General features: G+C 42.6%; 1 protein-coding gene and 1 long non-coding RNA gene across 2 annotated transcripts in view; one reads left to right on the top strand and one right to left on the bottom strand.

Annotated features, from left to right (window-relative positions):
• Positions 1-6,695, top strand: part of LOC121433856 — a 43,638-nt gene extending 36,943 nt beyond the window's left edge. The window contains exons 4-5 of the long non-coding RNA XR_005972369.1: positions 5,707-5,799; positions 6,567-6,695. This is a non-coding gene — a long non-coding RNA (uncharacterized LOC121433856). The remainder of the gene's footprint in view (positions 1-5,706; positions 5,800-6,566) is intronic.
• A 144-nt stretch (positions 6,696-6,839) lies between these two features.
• Positions 6,840-12,816, bottom strand: LOC121433799 (spermatogenesis-associated protein 31-like). The gene is made up of 3 exons (XM_041632367.1): positions 12,634-12,816; positions 10,176-10,248; positions 6,840-9,676 (listed from the first exon to the last, which is right to left on the bottom strand). The coding sequence occupies exons 1-3, from the start codon at positions 12,814-12,816 to the stop codon at positions 6,840-6,842; spliced, it is 3,093 nt and encodes a 1,030-aa protein (XP_041488301.1).
• Between the last annotated feature and the right edge of the window lie 14,570 nt (positions 12,817-27,386).

A 27,386-nucleotide genomic window follows, 5' to 3' on the forward strand; every position in this document is an offset into this window, starting at 1 on the left:
CAATGGAATCGTATAGAAGACCCGGATTTTAACCCACAAACCTATGAACACCTCATTTTTGATAAAGGAGCTAAAAATATACAATGGAAGAAAGAAAGCATCTTCAACAAATGGTGCTGGCACAACTGGATGTCAACCTGTAGAAGAATGAAAATAGACCCACATCTTTCACCGTGCACAAAACTCAAGTCCAAATGGATTAAAGACCTCAATATCAGCCCGAACACACTGAAAAGGATAGAAGAGAAAGTGGGAAATACCCTACAACAGATGGGCACAGGAGATCGCTTCCTATGTATAACCCCAGAAGCACAGACATTAAGAGCAACATTGAATAAATGGGACCTACTAAAACTGAGAAGCTTCTGCAAAGCAAAGGACATTGTCACTAAGACACAAAGGCAACCTACTGACTGGGAGAAGATCTTCACCAACCCCGCAACAGACAAAGGTCTGATCTCCAAAATATATAGAGAACTCAAGAAACTAGACTTTAAAATGCTAATTAACCCAATTAAAAAATGGGGCACTGATCTGAACAGAGAATTCTCAACAGAAGAAGTTCAAATGGCCAAAAGACACTTAAGGTCATGCTCAACTTCCTTAGCAATCAGGGAAATGCAAATCAAAACAACTTTGAGATATCATCTTACACCTGTGAGAATGGCTAAAGTCAAAAACACCAACGATAACCTTTGCTGGAGAGGTTGTGGAGGAAGGGGTACCCTCATCCATTGCTGGTGGGAATGCAATCTTGTGCAAAATTTTAACTCTTAAGCATAGAGGTTGATAAGTTGATTTGATTATAGTTTCCTCACTCTTTCCCCCCCTTTTTTATAAAAGTAGTGTAGTATATTTATGGGAGAAAAGTATATTGAGTTAAAGTAAGTTTAAATACAAGATTTCTTATTCTTGAACTGGCGATGTAGTTTATTTGGTAAAGCATTTGCCTTGCATTGCAGAGCCAAGGATTTGATTCCCAGCACTGCAGAAAACCAAGTGTGCTGGAGCAGTGTGCACTGTGTGCTGGAGCAGTGTGCACTGTGTGCTGGAGCAGTGCGCACTGTGTGCTGGAGCAGTGCGCACTGTGTGCTGGAGCAGTGCGCACTGTGTGCTGGAGCAGTGTGCACTGTGTGCTGCAGCATGGATAACAGTTCATTCATGTGAGAAACATAAAGTCATACCAAAGTGCATCCTTTGGAAAGTGATGGTCAGATAAGTCAGACATTGTATTAATTGCTATTATGTAAGTCTAATTAAATGTACACTTCCTTCAGTTCAGATATTAACAATCACAATAATCTTATCAGAAATTATATTTATACAAGTAAATACTTTTGTCTTTAAGTGTTTTAAACAATGCCTCTTTTTTCAGCTCTGAAATAACAAACCTAAAATATAATGTCCTAATGAACTTTAACTTTCAACTTGACACAGACTAGGGCAATGATTTTCCACCTTCCTAGTGTTATGGTCCTTTAATACAGTTTTCATTTTGTGGTGATCCCTAACCATGAAATTATTTTTGTTGCTATTTATGACTCTAACTTTACTACTGTTATGAATATAATACAAATATCTCCGTTTTCCAATAGTCTTAGGTAACCCCTATAAAATGATCATTTCATACCCCGCAAAGGGTTCAAAACCCACAGGTTGAGAACTTTTGGCCTAGAGTCACCTGATAAGGGAGTCTCTCTTAAGGATTACCAGATCAGATAGAACTGTGATATATGAGTGGGGCATTGTCTTTATTATTGAGGTAGAAGAGCACAGTCCACTGTGAGTGGTACCATCCTTAGACAAGAGGGCCATGAGATGTATGAGCAAGCCTGCTGAGCACGAAGCTGATAAAGCAAGCAAGAAGCATTCTCCCATGGCTTCTGCTTCAAATTCCTGTGTGTGTTCTTACCACAGTTTCCTTTAATGACATACATCCTTTAATGACACACTATAACTGAAATTGTAAGACAAATAATCCCTTTCATTCCTTAAGTTGTTTTTGGTTCCTCTGCTTCAGGTCTTTCAAAAATAGAAAATCATCTAAGTTTAAAACCTCCCCCCAATGAGAGACAAAAATGTGGCATTGATATGATTTGGGCAAATGGTAACAAACTGAAAGAACACTTTCACTGGAAATTAACCAGTGTTTAAAAATGTATGATTCTCTAAATTGTGGATCAGAGTTCTGTAAGGAGTGGAGGAAATCCCTCCAGTGAGTTAAGTCCTGAACAAATGGTGTGGGAGGTCCTTCTGTATATGTGTTGCTTTTATTGGTTAATGAATAAAGAAGTTGTTTCGCTCAGTGGCTTAGCAGAATAGAGCTAGGCAGGGAAAACTAAACTGAATTCTGGGAGAAAGAAGGTGGAATCAAGGAGAAGCCCTGTAGCCCTGCCAGAAACAGATACCTGACAAAACCTTGGTGGTAGGCCACATCCACGTGGCGATACACAGATTTGTGGAAATGGGTTGAATTATGATGTAAGAGCTAGCCAACAAGAAGCTAGAATTTATAGGCCAAGCATGATTTAATTAATGCAGTTTTGTGTGGTTATTTCGGGGCTGAGCAGCCGGGAGCAAGCAGCCTCCTACAACAAGTGAATATGTGTTGTTGACATGCACCCAGCCATGTTGCTGACTCAGTGGCCCTAGGACCCATGAGAAGTTGCCAAAGCCATTATCTATATTGGCCAGGCTCTAGAAGAATGACAATATTTTGCTCAGCAGTCTAAGTATTAGTGTTTATGAACAATTGATTATTGTGTACAAAACTAGCGACCATAGCTTCCTTTTCCAGAAGTTTACAGCCTGAGCTACACCTCACCTACAGAGACCTCCTACTAAGACTAGGTAGCCCCTTTGCTTGTGCTGTACATAATGAACACACTGAGGTTCCTAGTAGAGGTGATAGCAGATTCCACCTAATCCCAGCTTTACTATACCTTTGTCCTGTGGCAGAGAGAAAGGAGTTCTCGTGAACAGCTCCAGGGGGGGTCCTGTGGCAGAGAGAAAGGAGTTCTCGTGAACAGCTCCAGGGAGGTCCTGTGGCAGAGAGAAAGGAGTTCTCGTGAACAGCTCAGGGAGGTCCTGTGGCAGAGAGAAAGGAGTTCTCGTGAACAGCTCGAGGGAGGTCCTGTGGCAGAGAGAAAGGAGTTCTCGTGAACAGCTCCAGGGGGGTCCTGTGGCAGAGACAAAGGAGTTCTCGTGAACAGCTCCAGGGGGGTCCTGTGGCAGAGAGAAAAGAGTTCTTGTGAACAGCTCCAGGGAGGTCCTGTGGCAGAGAGAAAGGAGTTCTCGTGAACAGCTCCAGGGGGGGTCCTGTGGCAGAGAGAAAGGAGTTCTCGTGAACAGCTCCAGGGGGGTCCTGTGGCAGAGAGAAAGGAGTTCTCGTGAACAGCTCCAGGGGGGTCCTGTGGCAGAGAGAAAGGAGTTCTCCTGAACAGCTCAGGGAGGTCCTGTGGCAGAAAGGAGTTCTCGTGAACAGCTCCAGGGGGGATCCTGTGGCAGAGAGAAAGGAGTTCTCATGAACAGCTCCAGGGAGGTCCTGTGGCAGAGAGAAAGGAGTTCTCGTGAACAGCTCCAGGGAGGTCCTGTGGCAGAGAGAAAGGAGTTCTCGTGAACAGCTCAGGGAGGTCCTGTGGCAGAGAGAAAGGAGTTCTCGTGAACAGCTCAAGGGAGGTCCTGTGGCAGAGAGAAAGGAGTTCTCGTGAACAGCTCCAGGGGGGTCCTGTGGCAGAGAGAAAGGAGTTCTCATGAACAGCTCAGGGAGGTCCTGTGGCAGAGAGAAAGGAGTTCTCCTGAACAGCTCCAGGGAGGTGTGTGGCAGAGAGAAAGGAGTTCTCGTGAACAGCTCCAGGGAGGTCCTGTGGCAGTCTCTAACGTGCTCTCTGAATTACACCTGTGAGAGAGGGGAAATATCACCAGGTTTTTTCAAGATGGTGGTTGGAATCTAGGAAGGATCTGTAGAGCATGGCGGAGGGTGGTCCCTTTGAGAGATTTCTGAGACTAGGGGAGTCTCTGTTTTCTACTATGTATGTGAGGGAGTGTCTCGGGGTTTCTGGGGGAATTTGCTATTTGGAATCTCTGCCATCAGACTAGGGGGCATCTTTTGGAGAACTCGGGGTGTTCTTTGTGTTTTGAGTTGCGTGGTTTGTGAGCAGTATCTGTGGGTCCCTATTTGCTGACTGAGACAGGTCTCTAGATAAGGTATATGTGGAAGTTTAAGTGTGGTGTCTGGGAATGTGTCTGTGTGAGAAGGGGTACAACTATGAAATTGAGGCCTCTGTGTGACTGAAAGGTCTGTGTGCAGTCTGTGTAGAGGCCTCTACAGGGGGTCTGTGAGATTTGTATATGAGCGCTTTCATAGAAATCTCCATGGTGCCTGTGTAGGTTGACATGAGGGCTCAGCTATGTGAGGTTCCCATGGAAAGTCACTGTGAGAACTTTCAGATTACAAAGCAATGTGAGGCAGTGAGAGGTGTCCATGCTGTCTGGTCTCTCTGGGAGGCTTCTGTAGATCTCTTTGATGACCTTGCTGAATCTTATGAAGGATGGAGAATCAACGTCTCCTGTCTGGTTCAACAGTGTAGCCAACGTATTGCCCTTTTCCTGATAAGAACCATGGGATCTTGGTCCAACTCCTCCACACTTCAGAAAACTCACCTCTTGGTGTCCTGAGAGAAGCTGGCAGCAGTCAGATATGACCTCTTCTGAGGTGAAGGTCCAGTCTGTATTACCCTCTTCTTAGTTTTTGCAGTCTGGAGACAACTATGCTTCAAGTTTCAGACCCTCCTGCTAGCCCCAGCTCCATTTTCACTGTTGGTCCCACCCTGGAGGATAACTTAGTTGTCCATCTTTAAGAGAAGGCTAGTTGCATCAGCACCTAGATCCCAGGGGCCTATGATTACTATCCCTACCTGTAGGTGAGTACCAGCCTAATCCCATTTCTGTTGGCATCAGGATCAGTCTTGTGCAAGGTTCTCCTCCATGGGTTATGAGGTTTCTAAGCTGTGCCTATTCTGTGATTAGCACAGCGTGGAACATGTTCTCCGCATAAATAGGTCCTCCTCCTTCTAATTTTCTGTATGGACAGAGCCCAGTAGGAAGGAATGCTAGAAGCAGAGAGTAGTGCATAGACCTCTCCTATATCCTTCTACACAGGGGAGGGGATACATTCTGACAAGGTACTGGCAATGCATACCCTTTCTGATTGTGTCTTTCCTATTGGTCTCTGAACTAAACAGGACAAAGAGCTGAGGAAAATTTGCATGTGATCCCAAGCCATCCCCCCACCCTTTTTAAATTTCCATTTCTCTACTGATAGTAGTCCTGGAACTGTGTATACATGCAACAGACAAGATCTCAGGATCCTTGGTCTTGACTTCGATTGTGAAATCATCCTTTCTAGGATCAGAGATTTGATTATATTCAACCTTAAATTTATCTTCCCCTAATTATTTTTTTTTAATTCCAATCTGGGCTAAGTTGGGCTTTTTGTTTGTGTGTTGGCTTCTCTAGGTCTGAGACCAAGGATCATAGATGGGATACAAGTGTGTGCAAGATGAATGAATCACTTGACCCCTAACAATCTCCTCCTCTTGGCTTCCAGATGGCAGGGGAACAGTAAGGGTTCCTCATAGATAACGTGTTTATATCACCTTCATGTTTCTCTCTCTGATCCCAAGGTTTTAATTTCTTTTTACACAGCCCTGAGTCTGCAATCCCCAACTCTCAATCATATCCCTCTTCATTAATCCAGAATGCTTCCCTGGACTGGAGTTAGCTGTGAGACAGATTAAGGTAAGTGAGTGGTAGGGGTTATTCCTCTGGAGTAGACATGATCTTCAGTGGCATCCCTGAATGATACGATCATCTTGACCTGGAAGGTGCTTTCCTCTGCTGTTGTAGAGCATGAGGAATGTAACGAGGTGGCTAGCAATGACTGAATTTTTCTTAAGGCTGTACTATTCCTACCTTTCCCCAGGAGAAAAGGCTTCCCAGAGGCAGGTATCATCTCTTCTCTGCTAAGAAAGCTATGGGTCCCCATCCAAAGTCCTGGCTATTTTGTAACAAGGAAAGGTCTTTGACTCTCTCCCTGTCTGAAGCACCAGGGAGAATTTTGAGACTTAAGATGCCTCTGTCTGCCTAGTCTTTGCAGTTGCATAAAGTTTAATATAAAAGTTGATATAAACAATGGAGCAGTGGAGTTGATATAAAGTATTGAAGCAGAAAGTGAGATGGAATTTTCTCAGTTTTTCTTATCCTGACATTTTTATGTGTGGGCAGATGTACGTGCAAGCAGACACGTATATTTGCGTGTATATATATCTATATGTGTGTGGAAAGGCTAGAGGTCAGTGTTGGGTATCAGCTCTTTTTTTTTCCTTTTTTGAGACAGTATCACTTAATGAGGCTGTAGCTTGTTTATTTGAATAGTTAGCTAACCAGCAAGCCCCAGGGATCCTCTTGTCTTCCTCTCCCCAACATTGGGATTAAAAATACTATCGTGCTTGGTTTTTACATGTGTGATAAAGATCCAAACTCAGGTCTTTATTCTTTTGCATCAGGTATTTTACCAAGAGAACCATCTCCCTGGACATTGGAAACAGTGTTTTGATGTCAAGAGTTTTTATGGAAGTGGGTTTGCACTATCTCTGCCAATCACCCATCCCCGTTTATCTTTGGTAGAAACCAAGGCCCATATGAAACATGGAACAGAGAGAAATCATCACTCTTTATTAAGGGGAAGATACATGTTTGGTTCTACATTAAATATCTTGAATATATTAACATGAGAAAAATAATTTTTACATGGACTAAGTTTTTTTTTTCTTTCGATTTTACTTTCCTGTAAGTAAAACCAAAGAGGAATTTTCTAGTTGTCTAAAGATAATTCTCTGAGCACCACAGTGCCCAGGACACAAGAAATTGCAACTTGTAACAGTTGGCACTATTATTCCATAATGGGAAGGATACACTAGGTTAAAGGCTGTGTTAGGGGCCAAGAGGCTGGGATTCTGAGGGGTCTGTGGTTCATTGCTCAATTGTACATTTTTCTGAGATGGTCGGTCCTTGATGTGCCACTCCTTTGTAGAATACCTTTGGCAGGGGGAATTGCCTGAGTGGCTGGGTTCTCTTCTTTGCTCTGAGTAAGAGGCTGGCTTATGGCTATAAGAAGACTGAGGGGCGGGGAGTGGAGGAGTTTCCCTGTGCTGTTTTACCTTGGAAGCACAGAGTTTACGTTGCTCCATCATTTTCTTTTCTAACATCTGCCCAAGGGCTTTCGTAAGTTCCTGGGCTTCAGCAACATTTCTGTCCACACGTGGTTTCTTTTTGGCTGGCTTCTGTTGACTCTGGGCAGTAGCTGCTGTAATCTTACCTTTCTTAGGAGGAGATTCATGCCCTTTGATTGCCTTCTTGGGGTGAATCCATCGAAGAAAGTGGCTCACAAGTTTTTTGAAGGGGCTTTCTGGAGGAACCCGTGTGGGTTTTGGCCGGGGCTGATGATGTCTTTTAGTTTCCTCACCTTGGTAACTAGCTGCCAACACTTTGATTTGGCTCTTTGGTGAGACTTGATGCTTTGGAGTATTGGGCTTCTGCTGCACCAGGCTCTTGTCCCCTCTTACCACTGCAATGTCACCTAACCGCTGGGATGCCAAAGTGTCTGCAGGAAGCAGTGTGCTCCTGCGATGCTCTGGAAGGAGCACAGCACTGGTATAGATGTGTGTCTGGCTGGCTGATTCTGTCTCCACACTTTGTGGAAACTCACTAGAAGTTTTTGCCTGGTGACTGTGTGCCCCTGGGGTTTGGACAATGGTCCTTCTAGGCAGTAAAATGTCTTCTTGGGTCTCTCTCTCTTTCTCTAAGACAGTCCCACTGTGAGATGGTGTATCTGTGAATTTATGTTGGAGAGTTCCAGAATGATGCTTGCTCTCTGATTTGGTTGGCAGGGCCTGTGAAGGCTCATGGTCAGCATCAGATGGAAATGCTCTCAGGGTTTTCTCGATATCCTTACAGGAAGGAGAGGAGACAAGGAGAAGACTCCCTAGTGATGGAGAGGAATCCTCAATTACCACCTCTCTCAACTGGCATGGTTTTCCTAGGAACCTGACTACCTCAACTGCTGAACTGGTCTCAGATACAGTGCTGGTTGAGGGTAGTGAGTCACACAGTGCAATGGGCAAGGACTCAGCTTTTTTCAGCTTAATGACATTTATGGGCTTGAGCATCTTGAGGGGTAAGCCCCACCTGTGCTTCACCCGAAAACTTACATTATGTTTCTCCAGGTCCTGGTGAGTGCCTGGATCAAGAAAGGCAAGCTTCTGTGAGGAGCTCATGGACTTTTCTAAACTCTTTGAGGATGGTAAATTTTTAGTTTCCATTTTGATGTCAGACATGGAAAAACCATAATTCATAGCAAGCCAGGATCGACGCACCCTCAGAGGGATCAGATCTTGATTAATTTGCTCTGACTTTTTGCCCACATGAGCTTTCAGGGTGCTTTCTAGATTGTTGTTCGCGTGTTTTCTTGAGTCAGTTCTCAAGTCTCTCTCCAAGCTCTTCACTGGATTTCTTTCTGACTTCAAAAGATTTGCCCCTTGTAATGTTACTTGAGCTTTTTTCAAGTACCTGTTTGGATCTTTTGAGATCTTGCCAAGAATTGGTCCTAAATTCTTTCCAGATATTTTTTCTTCTTGAAATCTCATCTTGTGGCCATCGTTGCTATGGTCACCCATAGATACAGAGGATCGTGAGGGGCCTGGTTTGTCTCTGGTTTGACAAGGTCCTGTTACTGTGTTCTGAAGCTGCATCACTTCCAGAGACTCCTGGATCTTATGAGGATGGTCCCATTGGTGTTGAATGAGCCACTTTTGAATGTGTTGCTCCAGTTTCTCTCGGAGCTCACAGCTGATAGGAAAATTTTCTGGAAGGATAGAGACTGCCCAGTCTTGGGAAAGGTTGGGGGCCAAGACATCATAGACTTCTTGAGGTCTCTGGACCATCAAGGATAAAGGCAGCCTACTTTCTAGTTTTGTTAGTGAGTACCCTTCTGCGTGTTGTATTTCTCTAGGGAGACACTGTGGCTGACTTTGTGACTGAGAACAAGATGGTCCATAATCTCCATGATCACTTGTGTAGGGTAGAGAAGAGGGTAGTTGGGCTGGGAGAGGGGACTGAGGATGGTCTTGATTCGGAGCTGGGGTCTGGAACTGGGGTGGAGACAAAATTAAGGGTGGGGATTGGAGGTCCAGGTAGGACAGAGGACGTGTACAGGAATGCCCTGGAGACATCTTCTCCCGAATTTGAACTGGATAAGCAGTTGAGATGACATTGAATAAGAAAAAGGGAGAAGGGAGAGTAGAAGAAGCCTGAGTGATCCAGGCAGTAGCCACTAGGGATTCACTGTGCAGTGAAGGGAGACCCCAAAAGAGCTGGTTGTATTTCTCTTGACAATGGTCCCCCGAGATGGTAGGATATGATAGTTTCTGAGTGGCTGTTTGCTCTTCTGATTTTTCTTTCAGGTTCCAGAAGGGTGGCAGGATAGTGGTGTCTTGCTTAGTACTTGGTGACTTAAACATGTTCCCTACATAATTCAAATGGTATCTTGGGCTAATTTCTTCTAGAAATGATTCATCTTTTTCTTTTTCTTTCAGCTTTTCCAGGCTTTCTCTCCAAGCTGGAAATTAGGACACTGGGTTATGATAGTGAAGGTAAGGCATAAGGTTTTTATAGTAAGCTAGATTTGTGGGTGTCACATTAGAAAAGATTATGAGCTTAGACTCTAGGGCCTGCTCATTAACATCCAAGGTCATGTAATCCATGATCAATATCGTTCTCAAGATAGATGGATGGACAACACTTAATCATTCAGGGGCAGATCCCATAGCTGTCACCCTCCCCTCATGATCCTTCTAACTGACCTCTGGGAGAAAGGATGGGGTCACCTCAGAAAAGAATCAGCTATACTCAAGGTCCCACCTCCAAATCCTGGTAATATTGCTCCTAATAGACCAGAGCCCTCCCTGTTAGGAACACCTGTTAGCTGGTTCACCACAGCTTTCTTCTAACACAAGAGCCTGAGTAGGGTATTCTTGTTTCCTTCCCTCTTAGGCCTCTACAACTCACCTGGGAAACATGCCTCCTCACAGGCAAGGTAATGGCAGAAACTGGCTTACCTTTGGGCTCTTTCCTAGATTGAGTTCCAAACTTTTTCTTGTACCGACTCTGCCAGGTCATCTGCCTTTGAGGCTGAGAGAGAGATGATAGATTAGATAGATAGATAGATGATAGATAGATAGATAGATAGATGATAGATAGATGATAGATTAGATATAGATGATAGATAGATGATAGATAGATAGATAGATAGATAGATAGATAGATGATAGATAGATGATAGATAGATAGATAGATGATAGATGTTCTCATTATCCTCTAGAGAAGCTGCAGATATTCATGAATTTTTAAATTTGGTACAGGATTAATGCCATTTTCTATCTGTGTGTGTGTGGTTGTTGGTGTGGTGTGTGCGTGTGGTTGTGGTGTGTGTATGTGTGTGTGTGTGGTGTTTGGGGTGTGTGTTTTTGTTGGGTGCCTAGCCACTATCATAGGCAGAATAGTGTATTGGATCTTCTGGAACTAGATATAGGTGGTTGTGAGCTATGCGTTCTGGGAAGCAAATTTGCTTCCTCTGGAAGAACAGCAATTGTTCTTAAATGCTAAGATATCTCTCCAGGCCTGGCTGGCCTGGAATTAACTATATAAATCAGGTTATCCTTAAACTCACAGAGATCTACTTACCTCTGTCTTCCGAGTACCGGGTTTAAAGAAGTGTGCCACCAAGCTTGGTTGGTGGTTCTGTTCTGTTTTTGTTGTTTTAACTTCACATTTTTCAAGTGAGTGAAAAAGTGCAAACAGTTGTTCTCTCTCTCTCTCTCTCTCTCTCTCTCTCTCTCTCTCTCTCTCATATGTATTCAAGTGTGTATGAATATGGGAGTCCAGATATGTGTTTGGTATTCTTCCTGTCACTTTAATTTTTAATGACAGAGTCTCTTACTAAACCTGGAACTTACTGATGCAGTTAGACTGGTTGTCCTGGAAATTTCCTGGATCCTCTGTTTTTGTTTCCTTAGCACCAAGACTACAGGCACACATCACTATGCCCAGCTTTCTAATTGAGTGCTGAGTATATAAACCAAGGTCTTCATGCTTGCAAAACAAGCACTTACCTACTGAACACTTTTTTTAAAATATTTATTTATTTTGTATGCAATATTCTATCTGTGTGTATGCCTTCAGGCCAGAAGAGGGCACCAGACCCCATTATAGATGGTTGTGAGCCACCATGTGTTTGCTGGGAATTGAACTCAGGACCTTTGGAAGAGCAGGCAATGCTCTTAACCTCTGAGTCATCTCTCCAGCCCCCTACTGAACACTTTTGTCAACTAGTTTTCTTTAAGAAATACTAAGAAGGGAGATGTGGAGATGGCCTAGTGGGTAAGAACATTGCTGTGTGAGAACCTAAGGTCAGGTCCCCATCACTCATGTAAAAAGCCACATAGTTGCACATGTGCTTGTAACCATAGCGTTATGGGAGGCAGACATAGTTGAGTATCTGAACTTGGAGCTAGGCTATGAGACACCAACTTCCAGAGACCCTTTCCTGTCACTGCCTTCCATAGAACAGAGTTGCAAGTTCTCTGTATAACAAAACTAAGGAGAGGGTTATAGAGCAGAACATCTTACATTCTTCGTTGGTCTCCTGATAGATACACAGGCATTTGCATTGTGAGGCCAACCTTGGATGTCTACAGTAACACTTCTTCTGCTCAAGAGTCAAATCTCTGTAGCTGCTTCACAGTTGCCAGGTTGAATTCTGCTGCTTGCACCCAGAAGTCACTCTGGCCTCTGGTCTAATACATTTTGAGGCTCAGCACAGTCCTCAGACTAAGCATCACAGAGGAAAGGATTGTACAGGAGAATAGAACCTATGAACCGGTGCTCAATGCTTGTCTTATCCCTGATATAGAGCCCCCAATTTATATGAAGAATGCAGGACCTATCCGTGAAACCATGGCATTCAAGTTCACCCCGGCACACCAGCATACCTCACAGACATACTGTGAGCTCCAGATAGATGCCCTGGTGACTGCTCTCAACTCTGCTCCACCAGTTCCCAGGAGAATAGATTTCTGTTCCTTCTGGTGATGTCTCCCCAGCCATTTCTCTACTTGATTTGGACAAGTGGAAATTTGTAGTAAAATGTGGTGTTGGGGCAGAAGAGACTGGCAAAAGGATCCATGTCACATGAAAGCCTAAAAGTGGCATGTTTGTAGTGGAGGAGCACAAGGTATGGAGGGAGATTAGGGAGGAGAGGGGGATGAAAGACAGCAATCAGCAAAAAATGAAGTTTGTTTGAAGATCCCATCATTAAACCCAATACTTTGTATGCTAATTTAAAAATCAAGAAAGAGACACAGAGAAGGGAAGGATGGATTGGGGGAAGGAAGAGAAAGAAGGAGAGAGAGAGACAGGGAAGGAAGGAGGGGAATGGAGAGAGTAAGAGAGAAAGGGGAGGGGAGAGAGAGATAGAGAGAGGAGTATTCTCTGTTTAATAGATTGAGAGATTCTTACCTTCCTAGTGAACTTTATATTGGGTAGCGGTGAAGACAGATGACTATCAATGAAGGGAAGTAACAGAAGGTAGAGCCCCAGTCCACACACAATGGCAAATATCACATCCATTGTGTCCATCATGGAGCTGAGGCTCAGCCATGTGGCGTATATGCTTTCCAGAAGAGAGGGAAGATTCTCCATCTGAACTGATCGGGCTCTCCCTGAGGAGTGAAGGATTAACCCATGCCCATTTCTTCACAGAACTGGGGACTCCGCATCACAAAGCTAGGTCTCCACATCACAAAGGGCTTCTGAGAGTGGGGGAGGGGCAATGCAGACAGGTGAATTCTCCCTCCTCAGTCTTTGGGGTACTTCCTTTAAATTCCACCTACTCTATTTTTTTAAATGTACTATTAACAACTCCCTCATCCAAGGAATTCATATATTACCTAGTTCCTTTTCTCATTTGCAGATCTTAATTTGAGGTCTTTTAAAGTCAGGGTTTTTGTTTGTATTTCGTTTTACTTTATTTTATTTTATTTTTTCTTTTTCAAGACAGGATTATACAATGTAACAGCCTTGGCTGTCCTTAAACTAGCTCTGTAGAACAGGCTAGCCTTGAACTCACAAGAATTTCCTGCCTCAGCCTCCCTAGTGCTGAAATTAAAGGCATGCACCACCACTACCACACTTAAGATCAGTATTATCATCCTTAAAGTATCTTATATTGCAGGTTGGAGAGATAGCTCAAGGCTAAGAGCGCTTGTTCAATCTTGAAGATTGAGTTCAGGTACTAGTAGCTACATAACAAGCCAGGCCTCTGTCACTTCTTATAATCCCAACTCAAAAAGGAGTAGACAGAAAAGAGCCCTTGCTGGAGTGTTGAACAGTGGTTATTAGAGGCTGAGAAGGAATTGAGTGGAGTGGTGAAAAGGAGCCTGCTTTTGATTGTGCCTGCTATAAACACGTATTGAAATATAACACTGAGTTAAATTAATATGTACAACTAATACATGTTAATAAAATTTTTTATTTTTATAGCACCCTTATTTGGGTTTCTATCAGAACAATGGTGACCTCCATTAGAGAAGTTTGAAAGTGTTCTTTTGTCTTCAAAGTTTAGAAACATCTGCTCAAAATTACAAAAGGAAGTCTGTTTTTAGAAAGAAGCTCACAAAAATTACCCTCTAGTGAGCATTAATGGGAGAGAGGAGGGGAGCAGGGAGAGAATCTCACATCATGTGAATCTGGGATGGGGCTTTGAAATTGGGAACCATTAGGAAGGATAGCTATCATGTATTACTTGGCCCTAAGGGAAAAAGACAGATACTTTATTGCTTTAATGTCGGGATATACATGGCTTCATAGCCATATACAGCCATTATTCAACCTTACCGGGAGATAAAAACTTCCTTTCAAATCTGAAGAACAGGGGAGTCTTTGATTCCTATAGATTTTCAACCCAAAGCTGTAATTCAGAATGGTCCTTGGTTTAGGATTATTAGGAGGCAGGGCTTGCTCACAGCTGCAGGTGGGAGGGAGATACTGAAGTCTTTAAAATCTGTGAAGTTGCAGTACATTTTATCAACTCTTTTGAAGGAGAGAGGGTACCAGGCTGAGAGACCAAGGTTAGCTCAAGTTCTGAGAGAGAGAGAAAAGGCATCTAGAGGGTCTATCCAACATTTGTGAAGCATGTCAAGTCTCCTTTAAATGTTTGGCAAAAGGATAGAGAAATGGTTTAGCAAATAAAAGCACTTGTTCTCAGAGAAGAATATAGTCCACTTCCTAGCATTCACCTTTGATTACTCCCAACTACCTGGAACTTAAAACTCTCTATGGCCTCCTCAAAAACCTGTACATATGTGAGTACAAATACGAAGACACATGAATATGCATACATAAAATTAAAATAAACCGTTAATTTAAAAAGTCATTTCAATATTCAGTAGAATTCCCCATTAAAGCCATCAAACCTTAAGAATTTTTTCTTCTTTTTGGTTATTTGGGATTTAATTCACATTGTTCTATTTCTTTGAGATATAAGGAATTTTGGGGTTCTTGAGGTTTTTTTCCTCACGCAGACATTTTATCTCTGTACACTTTCCCCATAGAGTTACATCCTGGTGATGTGGGATTCCCCTCTGTATGGTGTGAATATCACTGGTTAATAAAGAAACTGTCTTGAGCCTGTGATAGGGTAGAACTTAGAGGTGGGGAAAACCAAACTGAATGCTGGGAGAAAGGAGGCGGAGTCAGGGAGAAGCCATGGAGCTGCTGCCAGAGACAGACATGCTGGAACCTTGATGGTAGACCACGACCTCATGGTGATACAGAGATTAATAGAAATGGGTTAAATTAATATGTAAGAGTTAGCCAAGAAAAAGCTAGAGCTAATGGGCCAAACAGTGATTTAATTAATACAGTTTCTATGTGATTATTTCAAGAGTCTGGACAGCTAGGATAGTATGAGGGAGAATGATGGTATGCCTTCAGGCCTAATTGAAGAATACTTTTTTTGTATATTTGTCCCTAAGATAAACAACTTTAGGGAGTTTTAGAAGTTTCATTTTTTGCTTGGCTAATTCCATTACTTTCAGGCTGTAATGAGGCAGAGCATCGTGGTAGGGAGCATGTGGTGGAAAAGAGTTGGTTATCTCACAACAGTTGAACTGTGGGTGAGTAGTGGGAAGGACAAGGAATAGCCCTCAAAGGCACATCTACTCCTCCAGTTATCAGGTCCTGCCAGCTGCAAGTAGTGAGTAGTGCTCCCAGGATCCAGTCACTTCTTCATAGTCCTTCTAACTGCAAACCAAGTTTTCGGTAGATAAGCCTTTTTACAGGAACACTTCATATTCAAACTGTAATTGTCAGGTAGGAAAACCAGAAATAAGGGTCTAACAGTGGATAATTATGCCATTATATTGAGAAAACTGACACGGCTGGACATTCTTGGATCATTACACCTACCAAGAGAAAGCCAGCCAGTTAAAGGAATAAATAGCTCTGTCTCCTTAATACCTTGATGGAACTTGGGCTTATTCCACAACTCTCAGAGAAGGGAGAACAAACTAGTGTTTTTTCTACATGTCTGATTTCTGAAGTTTGTTGCAATGGTGTTCTTCGGGATGAAATCCTGCAGTTAGGTCCCATAGAAACAATAGTCTTTCTTGGAGACAGTGAGATGTTCCCACTAACCACCTTCCACTTCCACAGGTGGTCCTGTCTGCTTCACAGGTGACATGCTAAAGTGCCTCCCCACATACAGGCTGGCCCCTTATGTAGCAAGGTCAGGCTGTTATACACAGTCTCTCCAGAACCCTGGTATGGGGTAGCACTTTTTCCTGGAATGCAGGAAGGAATGAGGTGGGCAGATGGGTAAATGCTGGAGGCAGCAAACTTGTGCTGGAGCCGAGAAGAAACAGGGCTTCCCAGAAAGAATGAGTGGACTAGGCTTGACAACTAAGGCACTAAGCAAGTGACCTTGTCACCAGGGGAGGGTGCAGGGAGGTTTGTATGAGAACTGCCCAGTTGTCTTAGTTAGGGTTTCTAGTTCTGTGAAGAGACATGAGCATGGCAACTCTTATAAAGAAAAATCATTTAATTGGGTCTGTGTACAAATTCGTTCATTACGTTCATAACAGGAAGCATAACAACATGTAGGCAGCCACGGTACCAGAGAAGGAGCTGAGAGTTCTACATCTTGATCCTCAGTCAACAAGGCTATAAACTGGGTGTAGCTTGAGCATAAATGAGATCTCAAAGCCCACACCACAGTGAGACATTTTCCTCCTAATAGTGCCACTTCGTATAGGTCAAACATTCAAATCCATGCATCTATGGGGCTATACATATTCCCACCACCACACCAGTAGAGTGATAGCGCATCTTTATCCCATCTGACCCAAGAACTCACACCTCCTCAGAATGCTACCATTCAGATATGCCTGCCTTTTTCTGTGCCCTAGTCACTGGCACTTCTATTTCCAGTTTTACCCCAACCAAGAAATACTTCTTCCATGAAACTTCCTGGCAGTTAAATTTAATAAATTAATAGTTGTCTTTGCTTGAGTGACTGAATGAGAATACACAGAATACATGCCTTCCATGACTCCTACCTTCTAACTTCTCATGGATGTTCCAAGCCCTCACAGTTAATTCCTACTCAAGAAATTTGAAATTTGCTGCTCTGCTGACTTGGAGATAGAAGAGTTGGCCCCTCTTCTTGCAAGACTCTTTCTAAATCAGACTCTGAAAATCTGCCTGAGTTTTAAAAGCCTTTTCAGCTAGAATGGAAACTTCATAGATAACTGGATGGTCTTAAATTGTCCCAGTAGTTAATGTTTAACAAAGTTTTTTAAATGAATAAGTGAATGACTAACTGTAGAATCATCCTTTGGAGAAATGTGCAGATTAATGAGAAAGGTAGAGTACATGGAGGGTCTGTTCCTGCAGAATGGACAATCGCAGGATCTCCATGACTCAGGGCAAAAGCACAATATCTGAGTGTAGTTTTGGTGAGGGTCCAGTGATGATGGTGTGCCAGAAGGTTTGAATCAGACCAATGACTCATTGCATTGAACATTTTGCGGGTGGGGCTGATTGGACCAAAGGGCTATACTGAAGCTCCCAACTCCACTAGAATGAATGAGGAGGTGCTGGAAAGACAGAGGAGCAAGACTTTTTGTTGTTGTTTATTTATTTGTAATATTTTTCTGGGGGTGTTTTTGGGAGACATGCAGCAGAGGTGAGGAGCAGAAGGACCAGGAGGTAAACAGGATTGGGGTACATGATATAAAATTCCCAAAGAATCATTAAAGAATTATGTTAAAAACAAATAATGTGCAGGGCTGGAGAGATGGCTCATAGGAAGAGCACAGACTGCTCTTCCAGAGGTCCTGAGTTCAATTCCTGGCAACTACATGGTGGCTCACAACCATCTATAATGAAATCTGGTGCCCTCTGCTGGTCAGCAAGCATACAGACAGACAGAACGCCATATACATAATAAATAAATCTTTAAAAATAAAATAATGTGGAGACAGTAATAGAGTCTGAAAATACTAATGACATCTTTATAAAGGATCTAAGTTCCCTGACTCTTTCTGCTGAGGTAAAGTTTCAAGTTTATTTCATAAAAATTATCCAAATCAATATATGACATATAAATGTAAAGTGAATAATAGAAGTGTTACTTGAATGCATATTCTCACTGCAATTTTGTGTAGATTATTAAGGAATTAATTTTTTAATGAGGAGAAACACATTCAGTGTGTTATAGTAGCATATTTATTAAGGAAATTATGCCTGTTTCCAGACTTCTAGCTTCCCAGAGCAACTTTTTGGTCTAGGATGTTCTTTTGCCTGTGTGTTGCTTTCATTGGTTGAAGAAAGAAGCTGCTTTGGCCTTTGTATAGGGCAGACTTAGGTAGGTGAGTAGACAGAACTGAATGCTGGGAAGAAGGAGGCAGAGAGAGTCGGCATGAAGGTGCCAGGTCAGACATTCTGAATATTTGCCAGGAAGCCACAGCCTCGTGGTGACATACAGATTATGAGAAATGGGTTGAATCAGCTGATAGGAAGCATGTCAGGAAGGATAGAGACTGCCCAGTGTGTAGTCTCCATAAGAGCTTTTGTGTCAGCTGTGAGAAGACTGAAACTTGTGGGAAGGGGTCAGAGAGAAAGGAGTTCTCGTGAACAGCTCCAGGGGGGTCCTGTGGCAGAGAGAAAGGAGTTCTCGTGAACAGCTCAGGGAGGTCCTGTGGCAGAGAGAAAGGAGTTCTCCTGAACAGCTCCAGGGAGGTCCTGTGGCAGAGAGAAAGGAGTTCTCGTGAACAGCTCCAGGGAGGTCCTGTGGCAGAGAGAAAGGAGTTCTCCTGAACAGCTCAGGGAGGTCCTGTGGCAGAGAGAAAGGAGTTCTCCTGAACAGCTCCAGGGAGGTCCTGTGGCAGAGAGAAAGGAGTTCTCGTGAACAGCTCCAGGGAGGTCCTGTGGCAGAGAGAAAGGAGTTCTCGTGAACAGCTCCAGGGAGGTCCTGTGGCAGAGAGAAAGGAGTTCTCGTGAACAGCTCCAGGGGGGTCCTGTGGCAGAGAGAAAGGAGTTCTCGTGAACAGCTCCAGGGGGGTCCTGTGGCAGAGAGAAAGGAGTTCTCGTGAACAGCTCCAGGGAGGTACTGTGGCAGAGAGAAAGGAGTTCTCGTGAACAGCTCAGGGAGGTCCTGTGGCAGAGAGAAAGGAGTTCTCGTGAACAGCTCCAGGGAGGTCCTGTGGCAGAGAGAAAGGAGTTCTCGTGAACAGCTCCAGGGAGGTCCTGTGGCAGAGAGAAAGGAGTTCTCGTGAACAGCTCCAGGGAGGTCCTGTGGCAGTCTCTAACGTGCTCTCTGAATTACACCTGTGAGAGAGGGGAAATATCACCAGGTTTTTTCAAGATGGTGGTTGGAATCTAGGAAGGATCTGTAGAGCATGGCAGAGGGTGGTCCCTTTGAGAGATTTCTGAGACTAGGGGAGTCTCTGTTTTCTACTATGTATGTGAGGGAGTGTCTCGGGGTTTCTGGGGGAATTTGCTATTTGGAATCTCTGCCATCAGACTAGGGGGCATCTTTTGGAGAACTCGGGGTGTTCTTTGTGTTTTGAGTTGCGTGGTTTGTGAGCAGTATCTGTGGGTCCCTATTTGCTGACTGAGACAGGTCTCTAGATAAGGTATATGTGGAAGTTTAAGTGTGGTGTCTGGGAATGTGTCTGTGTGAGAAGGGGTACAACTATGAAATTGAGGCCTCTGTGTGACTGAAAGGTCTGTGTGCAGTCTGTGTAGAGGCCTCTACAGGGGGTCTGTGAGATTTGTATATGAGCGCTTTCATAGAAATCTCCATGGTGCCTGTGTAGGTTGACATGAGGGCTCAGCTATGTGAGGTTCCCATGGAAAGTCACTGTGAGAACTTTCAGATTACAAAGCAATGTGAGGCAGTGAGAGGTGTCCATGCTGTCTGGTCTCTCTGGGAGGCTTCTGTAGATCTCTTTGATGACCTTGCTGAATCTTATGAAGGATGGAGAATCAACGTCTCCTGTCTGGTTCAACAGTGTAGCCAACGTATTGCCCTTTTCCTGATAAGAACCATGGGATCTTGGTCCAACTCCTCCACACTTCAGAAAACTCACCTCTTGGTGTCCTGAGAGAAGCTGGCAGCAGTCAGATATGACCTCTTCTGAGGTGAAGGTCCAGTCTGTATTACCCTCTTCTTAGTTTTTGCAGTCTGGAGACAACTATGCTTCAAGTTTCAGACCCTCCTGCTAGCCCCAGCTCCATTTTCACTGTTGGTCCCACCCTGGAGGATAACTTAGTTGTCCATCTTTAAGAGAAGGCTAGTTGCATCAGCACCTAGATCCCAGGGGCCTATGATTACTATCCCTACCTGTAGGTGAGTACCAGCCTAATCCCATTTCTGTTGGCATCAGGATCAGTCTTGTGCAAGGTTCTCCTCCATGGGTTATGAGGTTTCTAAGCTGTGCCTATTCTGTGATTAGCACAGCGTGGAACATGTTCTCCGCATAAATAGGTCCTCCTCCTTCTAATTTTCTGTATGGACAGAGCCCAGTAGGAAGGAATGCTAGAAGCAGAGAGTAGTGCATAGACCTCTCCTATATCCTTCTACACAGGGGAGGGGATACATTCTGACAAGGTACTGGCAATGCATACCCTTTCTGATTGTGTCTTTCCTATTGGTCTCTGAACTAAACAGGACAAAGAGCTGAGGAAAATTTGCATGTGATCCCAAGCCATCCCCCCACCCTTTTTAAATTTCCATTTCTCTACTGATAGTAGTCCTGGAACTGTGTATACATGCAACAGACAAGATCTCAGGATCCTTGGTCTTGACTTCGATTGTGAAATCATCCTTTCTAGGATCAGAGATTTGATTATATTCAACCTTAAATTTATCTTCCCCTAATTATTTTTTTTTAATTCCAATCTGGGCTAAGTTGGGCTTTTTGTTTGTGTGTTGGCTTCTCTAGGTCTGAGACCAAGGATCATAGATGGGATACAAGTGTGTGCAAGATGAATGAATCACTTGACCCCTAACAATCTCCTCCTCTTGGCTTCCAGATGGCAGGGGAACAGTAAGGGTTCCTCATAGATAACGTGTTTATATCACCTTCATGTTTCTCTCTCTGATCCCAAGGTTTTAATTTCTTTTTACACAGCCCTGAGTCTGCAATCCCCAACTCTCAATCATATCCCTCTTCATTAATCCAGAATGCTTCCCTGGACTGGAGTTAGCTGTGAGACAGATTAAGGTAAGTGAGTGGTAGGGGTTATTCCTCTGGAGTAGACATGATCTTCAGTGGCATCCCTGAATGATACGATCATCTTGACCTGGAAGGTGCTTTCCTCTGCTGTTGTAGAGCATGAGGAATGTAACGAGGTGGCTAGCAATGACTGAATTTTTCTTAAGGCTGTACTATTCCTACCTTTCCCCAGGAGAAAAGGCTTCCCAGAGGCAGGTATCATCTCTTCTCTGCTAAGAAAGCTATGGGTCCCCATCCAAAGTCCTGGCTATTTTGTAACAAGGAAAGGTCTTTGACTCTCTCCCTGTCTGAAGCACCAGGGAGAATTTTGAGACTTAAGATGCCTCTGTCTGCCTAGTCTTTGCAGTTGCATAAAGTTTAATATAAAAGTTGATATAAACAATGGAGCAGTGGAGTTGATATAAAGTATTGAAGCAGAAAGTGAGATGGAATTTTCTCAGTTTTTCTTATCCTGACATTTTTATGTGTGGGCAGATGTACGTGCAAGCAGACACGTATATTTGCGTGTATATATATCTATATGTGTGTGGAAAGGCTAGAGGTCAGTGTTGGGTATCAGCTCTTTTTTTTTCCTTTTTTGAGACAGTATCACTTAATGAGGCTGTAGCTTGTTTATTTGAATAGTTAGCTAACCAGCAAGCCCCAGGGATCCTCTTGTCTTCCTCTCCCCAACATTGGGATTAAAAATACTATCGTGCTTGGTTTTTACATGTGTGATAAAGATCCAAACTCAGGTCTTTATTCTTTTGCATCAGGTATTTTACCAAGAGAACCATCTCCCTGGACATTGGAAACAGTGTTTTGATGTCAAGAGTTTTTATGGAAGTGGGTTTGCACTATCTCTGCCAATCACCCATCCCCGTTTATCTTTGGTAGAAACCAAGGCCCATATGAAACATGGAACAGAGAGAAATCATCACTCTTTATTAAGGGGAAGATACATGTTTGGGTCTACATTAAATATCTTGAATATATTAACATGAGAAAAATAATTTTTACATGGACTAAGTTTTTTTTTCTTTCGATTTTACTTTCCTATAAGTAAAACCAAAGAGGAATTTTCTAGTTGTCTAAAGATAATTCTCTGAGCACCACAGTGCCCAGGACACAAGAAATTGCAACTTGTAACAGTTGGCACTATTATTCCATAATGGGAAGGACACACTAGGTTAAAGGCTGTGTTAGGGGCCAAGAGGCTGGGATTCTGAGGGGTCTGTGGTTCATTGCTCAATTGTACATTTTTCTGAGATGGTCGGTCCTTGATGTGCCACTCCTTTGTAGAATACCTTTGGCAGGGGGAATTGCCTGAGTGGCTGGGTTCTCTTCTTTGCTCTGAGTAAGAGGCTGGCTTATGGCTATAAGAAGACTGAGGGGCGGGGAGTGGAGGAGTTTCCCTGTGCTGTTTTACCTTGGAAGCACAGAGTTTACGTTGCTCCATCATTTTCTTTTCTAACATCTGCCCAAGGGCTTTCGTAAGTTCCTGGGCTTCAGCAACATTTCTGTCCACACGTGGTTTCTTTTTGGCTGGCTTCTGTTGACTCTGGGCAGTAGCTGCTGTAATCTTACCTTTCTTAGGAGGAGATTCATGCCCTTTGATTGCCTTCTTGGGGTGAATCCATCGAAGAAAGTGGCTCACAAGTTTTTTGAAGGGGCTTTCTGGAGGAACCCGTGTGGGTTTTGGCCGGGGCTGATGATGTCTTTTAGTTTCCTCACCTTGGTAACTAGCTGCCAACACTTTGATTTGGCTCTTTGGTGAGACTTGATGCTTTGGAGTATTGGGCTTCTGCTGCACCAGGCTCTTGTCCCCTCTTACCACTGCAATGTCACCTAACCGCTGGGACGCCAAAGTGTCTGCAGGAAGCAGTGTGCTCCTGCGATGCTCTGGAAGGAGCACAGCACTGGTATAGATGTGTGTCTGGCTGGCTGATTCTGTCTCCACACTTTGTGGAAACTCACTAGAAGTTTTTGCCTGGTGACTGTGTGCCCCTGGGGTTTGGACAATGGTCCTTCTAGGCAGTAAAATGTCTTCTTGGGTCTCTCTCTCTTTCTCTAAGACAGTCCCACTGTGAGATGGTGTATCTGTGAATTTATGTTGGAGAGTTCCAGAATGATGCTTGCTCTCTGATTTGGTTGGCAGGGCCTGTGAAGGCTCATGGTCAGCATCAGATGGAAATGCTCTCAGGGTTTTCTCGATATCCTTACAGGAAGGAGAGGAGACAAGGAGAAGACTCCCTAGTGATGGAGAGGAATCCTCAATTACCACCTCTCTCAACTGGCATGGTTTTCCTAGGAACCTGACTACCTCAACTGCTGAACTGGTCTCAGATACAGAGCTGGTTGAGGGTAGTGAGTCACACAGTGCAATGGGCAAGGACTCAGCTTTTTTCAGCTTAATGACATTTATGGGCTTGAGCATCTTGAGGGGTAGGCTCCACCTGTGCTTCACCTGAAATCTTACTATATGTTTTTCCAACTGAATTCTGCTGGACAGACCATATGGGGTATCCTGCCAAGACTGAATAAAATTTACTACAGGTTGCTCCGAGACAAGGGATTTTGTTGCATACTCCTTCCATAAGTTAAGAACTTAGCTGGACAGAGTCATATATTTTACGGCACATTGCATGTCTTTAAATGCAGAGCAAGAGCCTTCCCTTTAACCGTGTAAAATCCTTGAAAATCCCTGTTTTTCATTACTGGACTGCATCTGAAACTGCCAAGTGCATTTCTTTCCTTTCATTCCTTTCTGTGTGTAGACTCGATGGAGTCAGCAGTATTAACCATCCAACAGAAATGTTATTTTTTTCCAAGATATCAGTCCATCACCTTTTAATTTAATCACTTTCTTGGCACTTAGAAATATTAAGAAAGATTTGGGGCCAAAGGATCACACAAATAATCTTCAGGAAATTTTTTTTAAGATTTATTTATTTGTTTGTTTGTTTGTTTGTTTTTATGTATATAGTATGGGCCAGAAGAGGGCACCATGTCTCATTACAGATGGTTGTGAGCCACCATGTGGTGGCTGGGAATTGAACTAAGGACCTTTGGAAGAGTAGGCAAAGCTCTTAACCACTGAGCCATCTCTCCAGCCCATGAAATTTTTTTTTTTTTTTTGTTTTTTGAGACAGGGTTTCTTTGTAGCTTTGGAGCCTGTCCTGGAACTAAACTTTTGTAGACCAGGCTGATCTCAAACTCACAGAGATCCACCTAAATCTGCCCTCTGAGTGCTGGGATTAAAGGTGTGTGCCACCAGTGCCCGGCGAAAATTTTTATAAAGTCTTCTAAGCACTTGCAGTTTCCTACAAACAAAGATCTCCTAATTGGGCCACAGGAAAGAGGCCCAGCTTGGTCTGGGGAGAACAGAGCTAGATGAGGCTATGAAAGCTTATTGAGAGCAATCAGAATTTTTATATATTTATCAGAATCAGAAGTTAATGGCAATTTCTAGGTTCAATACAGTTTTGTTTTTATGAAGATTGTAGCCATGCAGGGAATACAAGTTCACTGTCTCAGACCAGTTGCCCTGTAAATCTTCCAAGCTTCCTTGACTACTAACGGATTATAAAGAGAAACACAAATTAGGCTGAATGCCTCTGTGAATGAGTCCCTCAATCTGTCAGGAACTGGGAGTCACACTGTGCCCCAGTAGCCATTGACTTAACCTGAAATCCTTGAGACACAGACCTCTCAGGAGGGATAGGCCAGACCAGCTCCTTATTTCCCTGTAGGGCATTTTGTCCACTAAAATCCTATGACCTCGACTGCTTGCTATACCTCTCAACATTCCAGTCTTTGAGGTCCTACAAAACAGTCAGTTATACTTTGTGTAGAGCTTTCCTTGACTTTTGCCATCTAAAGTCTTGATATCTTCAAAATTTTTCCAAGTCCATTGCAGCAACAAAATCACTTTTGAGGTACCATTTTTTTTTTTTGTTCCTACTTTCATCTCTGTTGCTGTGATTAAATTACCTAACCAAAAGGAACTCTGGTAATGAACAGGTTTATTTGGTTGTTACTCCTAAGTCAGAGTCCACCACTGTGGGAGCTTAGGATCGAAACTCAAGTTAATCACTGAAGGCAAAATATGCGGAACCATTGTTGCCTAATTTTCTCTTTTGCCTTGTGCTCAGCTTTTGTCTTGTGCTCAGCTAGCTCTCTTCATCAGCTCAGGCCCACTGGCTTAGAGACACTGCCAACTCAGGGGAAGATCTTCCAACATCAATCATCAATCAACACAATGTCTTTCAGACAGAGATCAGACATTCTGATCTAAGCACATGGCTAATTGATGTTCTCTCAGATGAACCTAGGTTTTGTCATGTTGACAGCTGAGGCTAATTAGCACACAGACACAATAACATATGAGAAGGTTTTAGAGAACCAATGTCAATGACTTAAGCAGTGTAGAAATTTAAGCTGAGCCCTCTCAGCCTCAGTGCCTTAGTGCACCCTCCCTCCCTGGGAATCAACTACACATGCACATACTGAAATGTTGGGAACTTTCCATTATATTCCTGAGTCCTTGTGAATGTTCTCCAAATAGAACTCAGTTATTGAATAGGGGCAAGATAACCCTTAGGTATTGACTCCATTCCTGGTGTTTTAACTCAGTCCTTGGGAAATGGGCAAAGTGACCCTCAGATGTTTCCTCTTACCTCATCTGATTAGGCAACTGCTCTCGAGCCAATTATTGGTAATAGCCTTTTAAATAAGGAATCATAATAGTTAAAAAACAACCCCCAGACATCCCCTTGTTTCTGTGGCTTTTTGCTTTAAAAATAGCCTGTAAGAGCTATTCAGGATCTTTCTGGCTTCTCGAATGCTGAAAGACCCTGTCATGACAGAATTAATAAAATCCTCGTGCTTTTACATGGTGGTGTGAGAGATGGTCTCTTGTTGTGACTCCTCCTGGACTTAAAGGACAAACAGCAGCAAAATAGTCAAACCTGAAGAAAGCACCAAGATAAAAGCACAGACATGCTGGAAAATGCAAAGGGGCAAGCATCTAAGAACAATAAGAGAAAACTAAAACTGTTTATCACAGAAACTATTTAAAAATGAACAATTAAGGATCAAATAGCATAAGCAATATTCTGAATACAAATTGGTCAATGTCTATAGTTTTCAAGAAAATGAATGTTGTAATAAAATTATGGTTCAAAAAATCAAAAATATAGATGGCACCATTATAGAACATGACACAAACACAAATCTACTAATATATATATATACATTACATATATATATTACATATAGACAAACATATATTATATTCATATACATTATATATACATATATAATACGATATATATGTATACATGTCCATTAAACAAGAACTACAAGGTACTAATCAAAATCAAACTCCAAGAAATCAATGGCATCCTATACGCTCAAGTTCTCTCTTTTATCAATAATAGAAAATGGGTTGGGTGAGTAGGACTGTTCCAAAAAAAAAATCACAAGATTCACTTGAAGTCTTCTGATGTTTTTAATTTGTAGAAAATAGCTTTGATTATGAAAACATCTCATTCTCTTATAATAAAATATAATGTGATTTAGAATCACTTAGATAACATTTTTTTAACTACTGTTGGTGACTAAATCTAAATCTGCATCACAGTGAGGAAATGAAAACTTTTTAAAAGAAATTTCAAAAGAACAGATTTTTGAAGAAGCAGGGTAAATGTAAAGCAACTTGCTTTGCTCCAACTTTATAAGTCACAGGCACATTTGAAAACAAGATTACTGCTATTTCTTGTGTATGTTTGTGTATGAGAGAGAATGTCTTGCATATGTATACAGGTGACATACAAAAAATAAAAGGTTGTCAGATCTGTTGGATTGGGAATAGTAGAGATTTATTAACCTCCCAACTTGAGTGTAACTATCTGAACTCAGGTCATCCACAAAAAGAATATGTGCTGAGCCGCTTACCAAGACACATAAAACCTTTTATCCAATAAGTCAAGTCTATCTAAGATTGATAAAAACAAGAAAAACAAATCTTAAATAAATAAAGAAGTAAAGAAATGATCCTTTGGAAAATGCTGAATCAAAATTAAGATTTTGTGTCTGGTAAATTTCCATAATTAAATGAATGGAATCCAATAACTTTGTCCAAAAATTTATAAGAGTAAAGCTGAATAGAAAGCTACATTTGTGGAAAGTAAAGAAGTCATATTATATGAATCTGTTTTTTTCTGTAATGTATGACAGTAATTTAACTATATTATTCATTTTCTTTAAAATGGTAGACCTTCACCAATTTTATTCAGAAAGTCTCTTATGTTACCAGTTTATTAAATTTTGTTTATTGGTACAGTTTCTGTGAAGAGACTCAATTTTTTTTATCCTCAATGCCTGCCTCTTTCCATTTACTGCCATATCTGTGTTTCCAGTTGTTGCTATTTCATATTTGAATCTTTGCTACTAAAGTGTTGGTATGATCAATATATAATCTCCTTGAGC

The sequence above is a fragment of the Microtus oregoni genome, unplaced genomic scaffold (assembly GCF_018167655.1).
Source record: "Microtus oregoni isolate MIOR12 unplaced genomic scaffold, Mior012 000041F_ref0000270, whole genome shotgun sequence".
NCBI lineage: Eukaryota > Metazoa > Chordata > Mammalia > Rodentia > Cricetidae > Microtus > Microtus oregoni.

Excerpts from the sequence above, each read along its gene's own strand:
- LOC121433799 (XM_041632367.1), bottom strand. The coding sequence starts at position 12,816 with ATGGAGAATCTTCCCTCTCTTCTGGAAAGCATATACGCCACATGGCTG. Across the intron at positions 10,249-12,633 it reads ATATAAAGTTCACTAGGAAG|CCTCAAAGGCAGATGACCTG; the intron begins GTAAGAATCTCT and ends TCTCTCTCTCAG. Across the intron at positions 9,677-10,175 it reads ATCTAGGAAAGAGCCCAAAG|CTTGGAGAGAAAGCCTGGAA; the intron begins GTAAGCCAGTTT and ends CCTAATTTCCAG.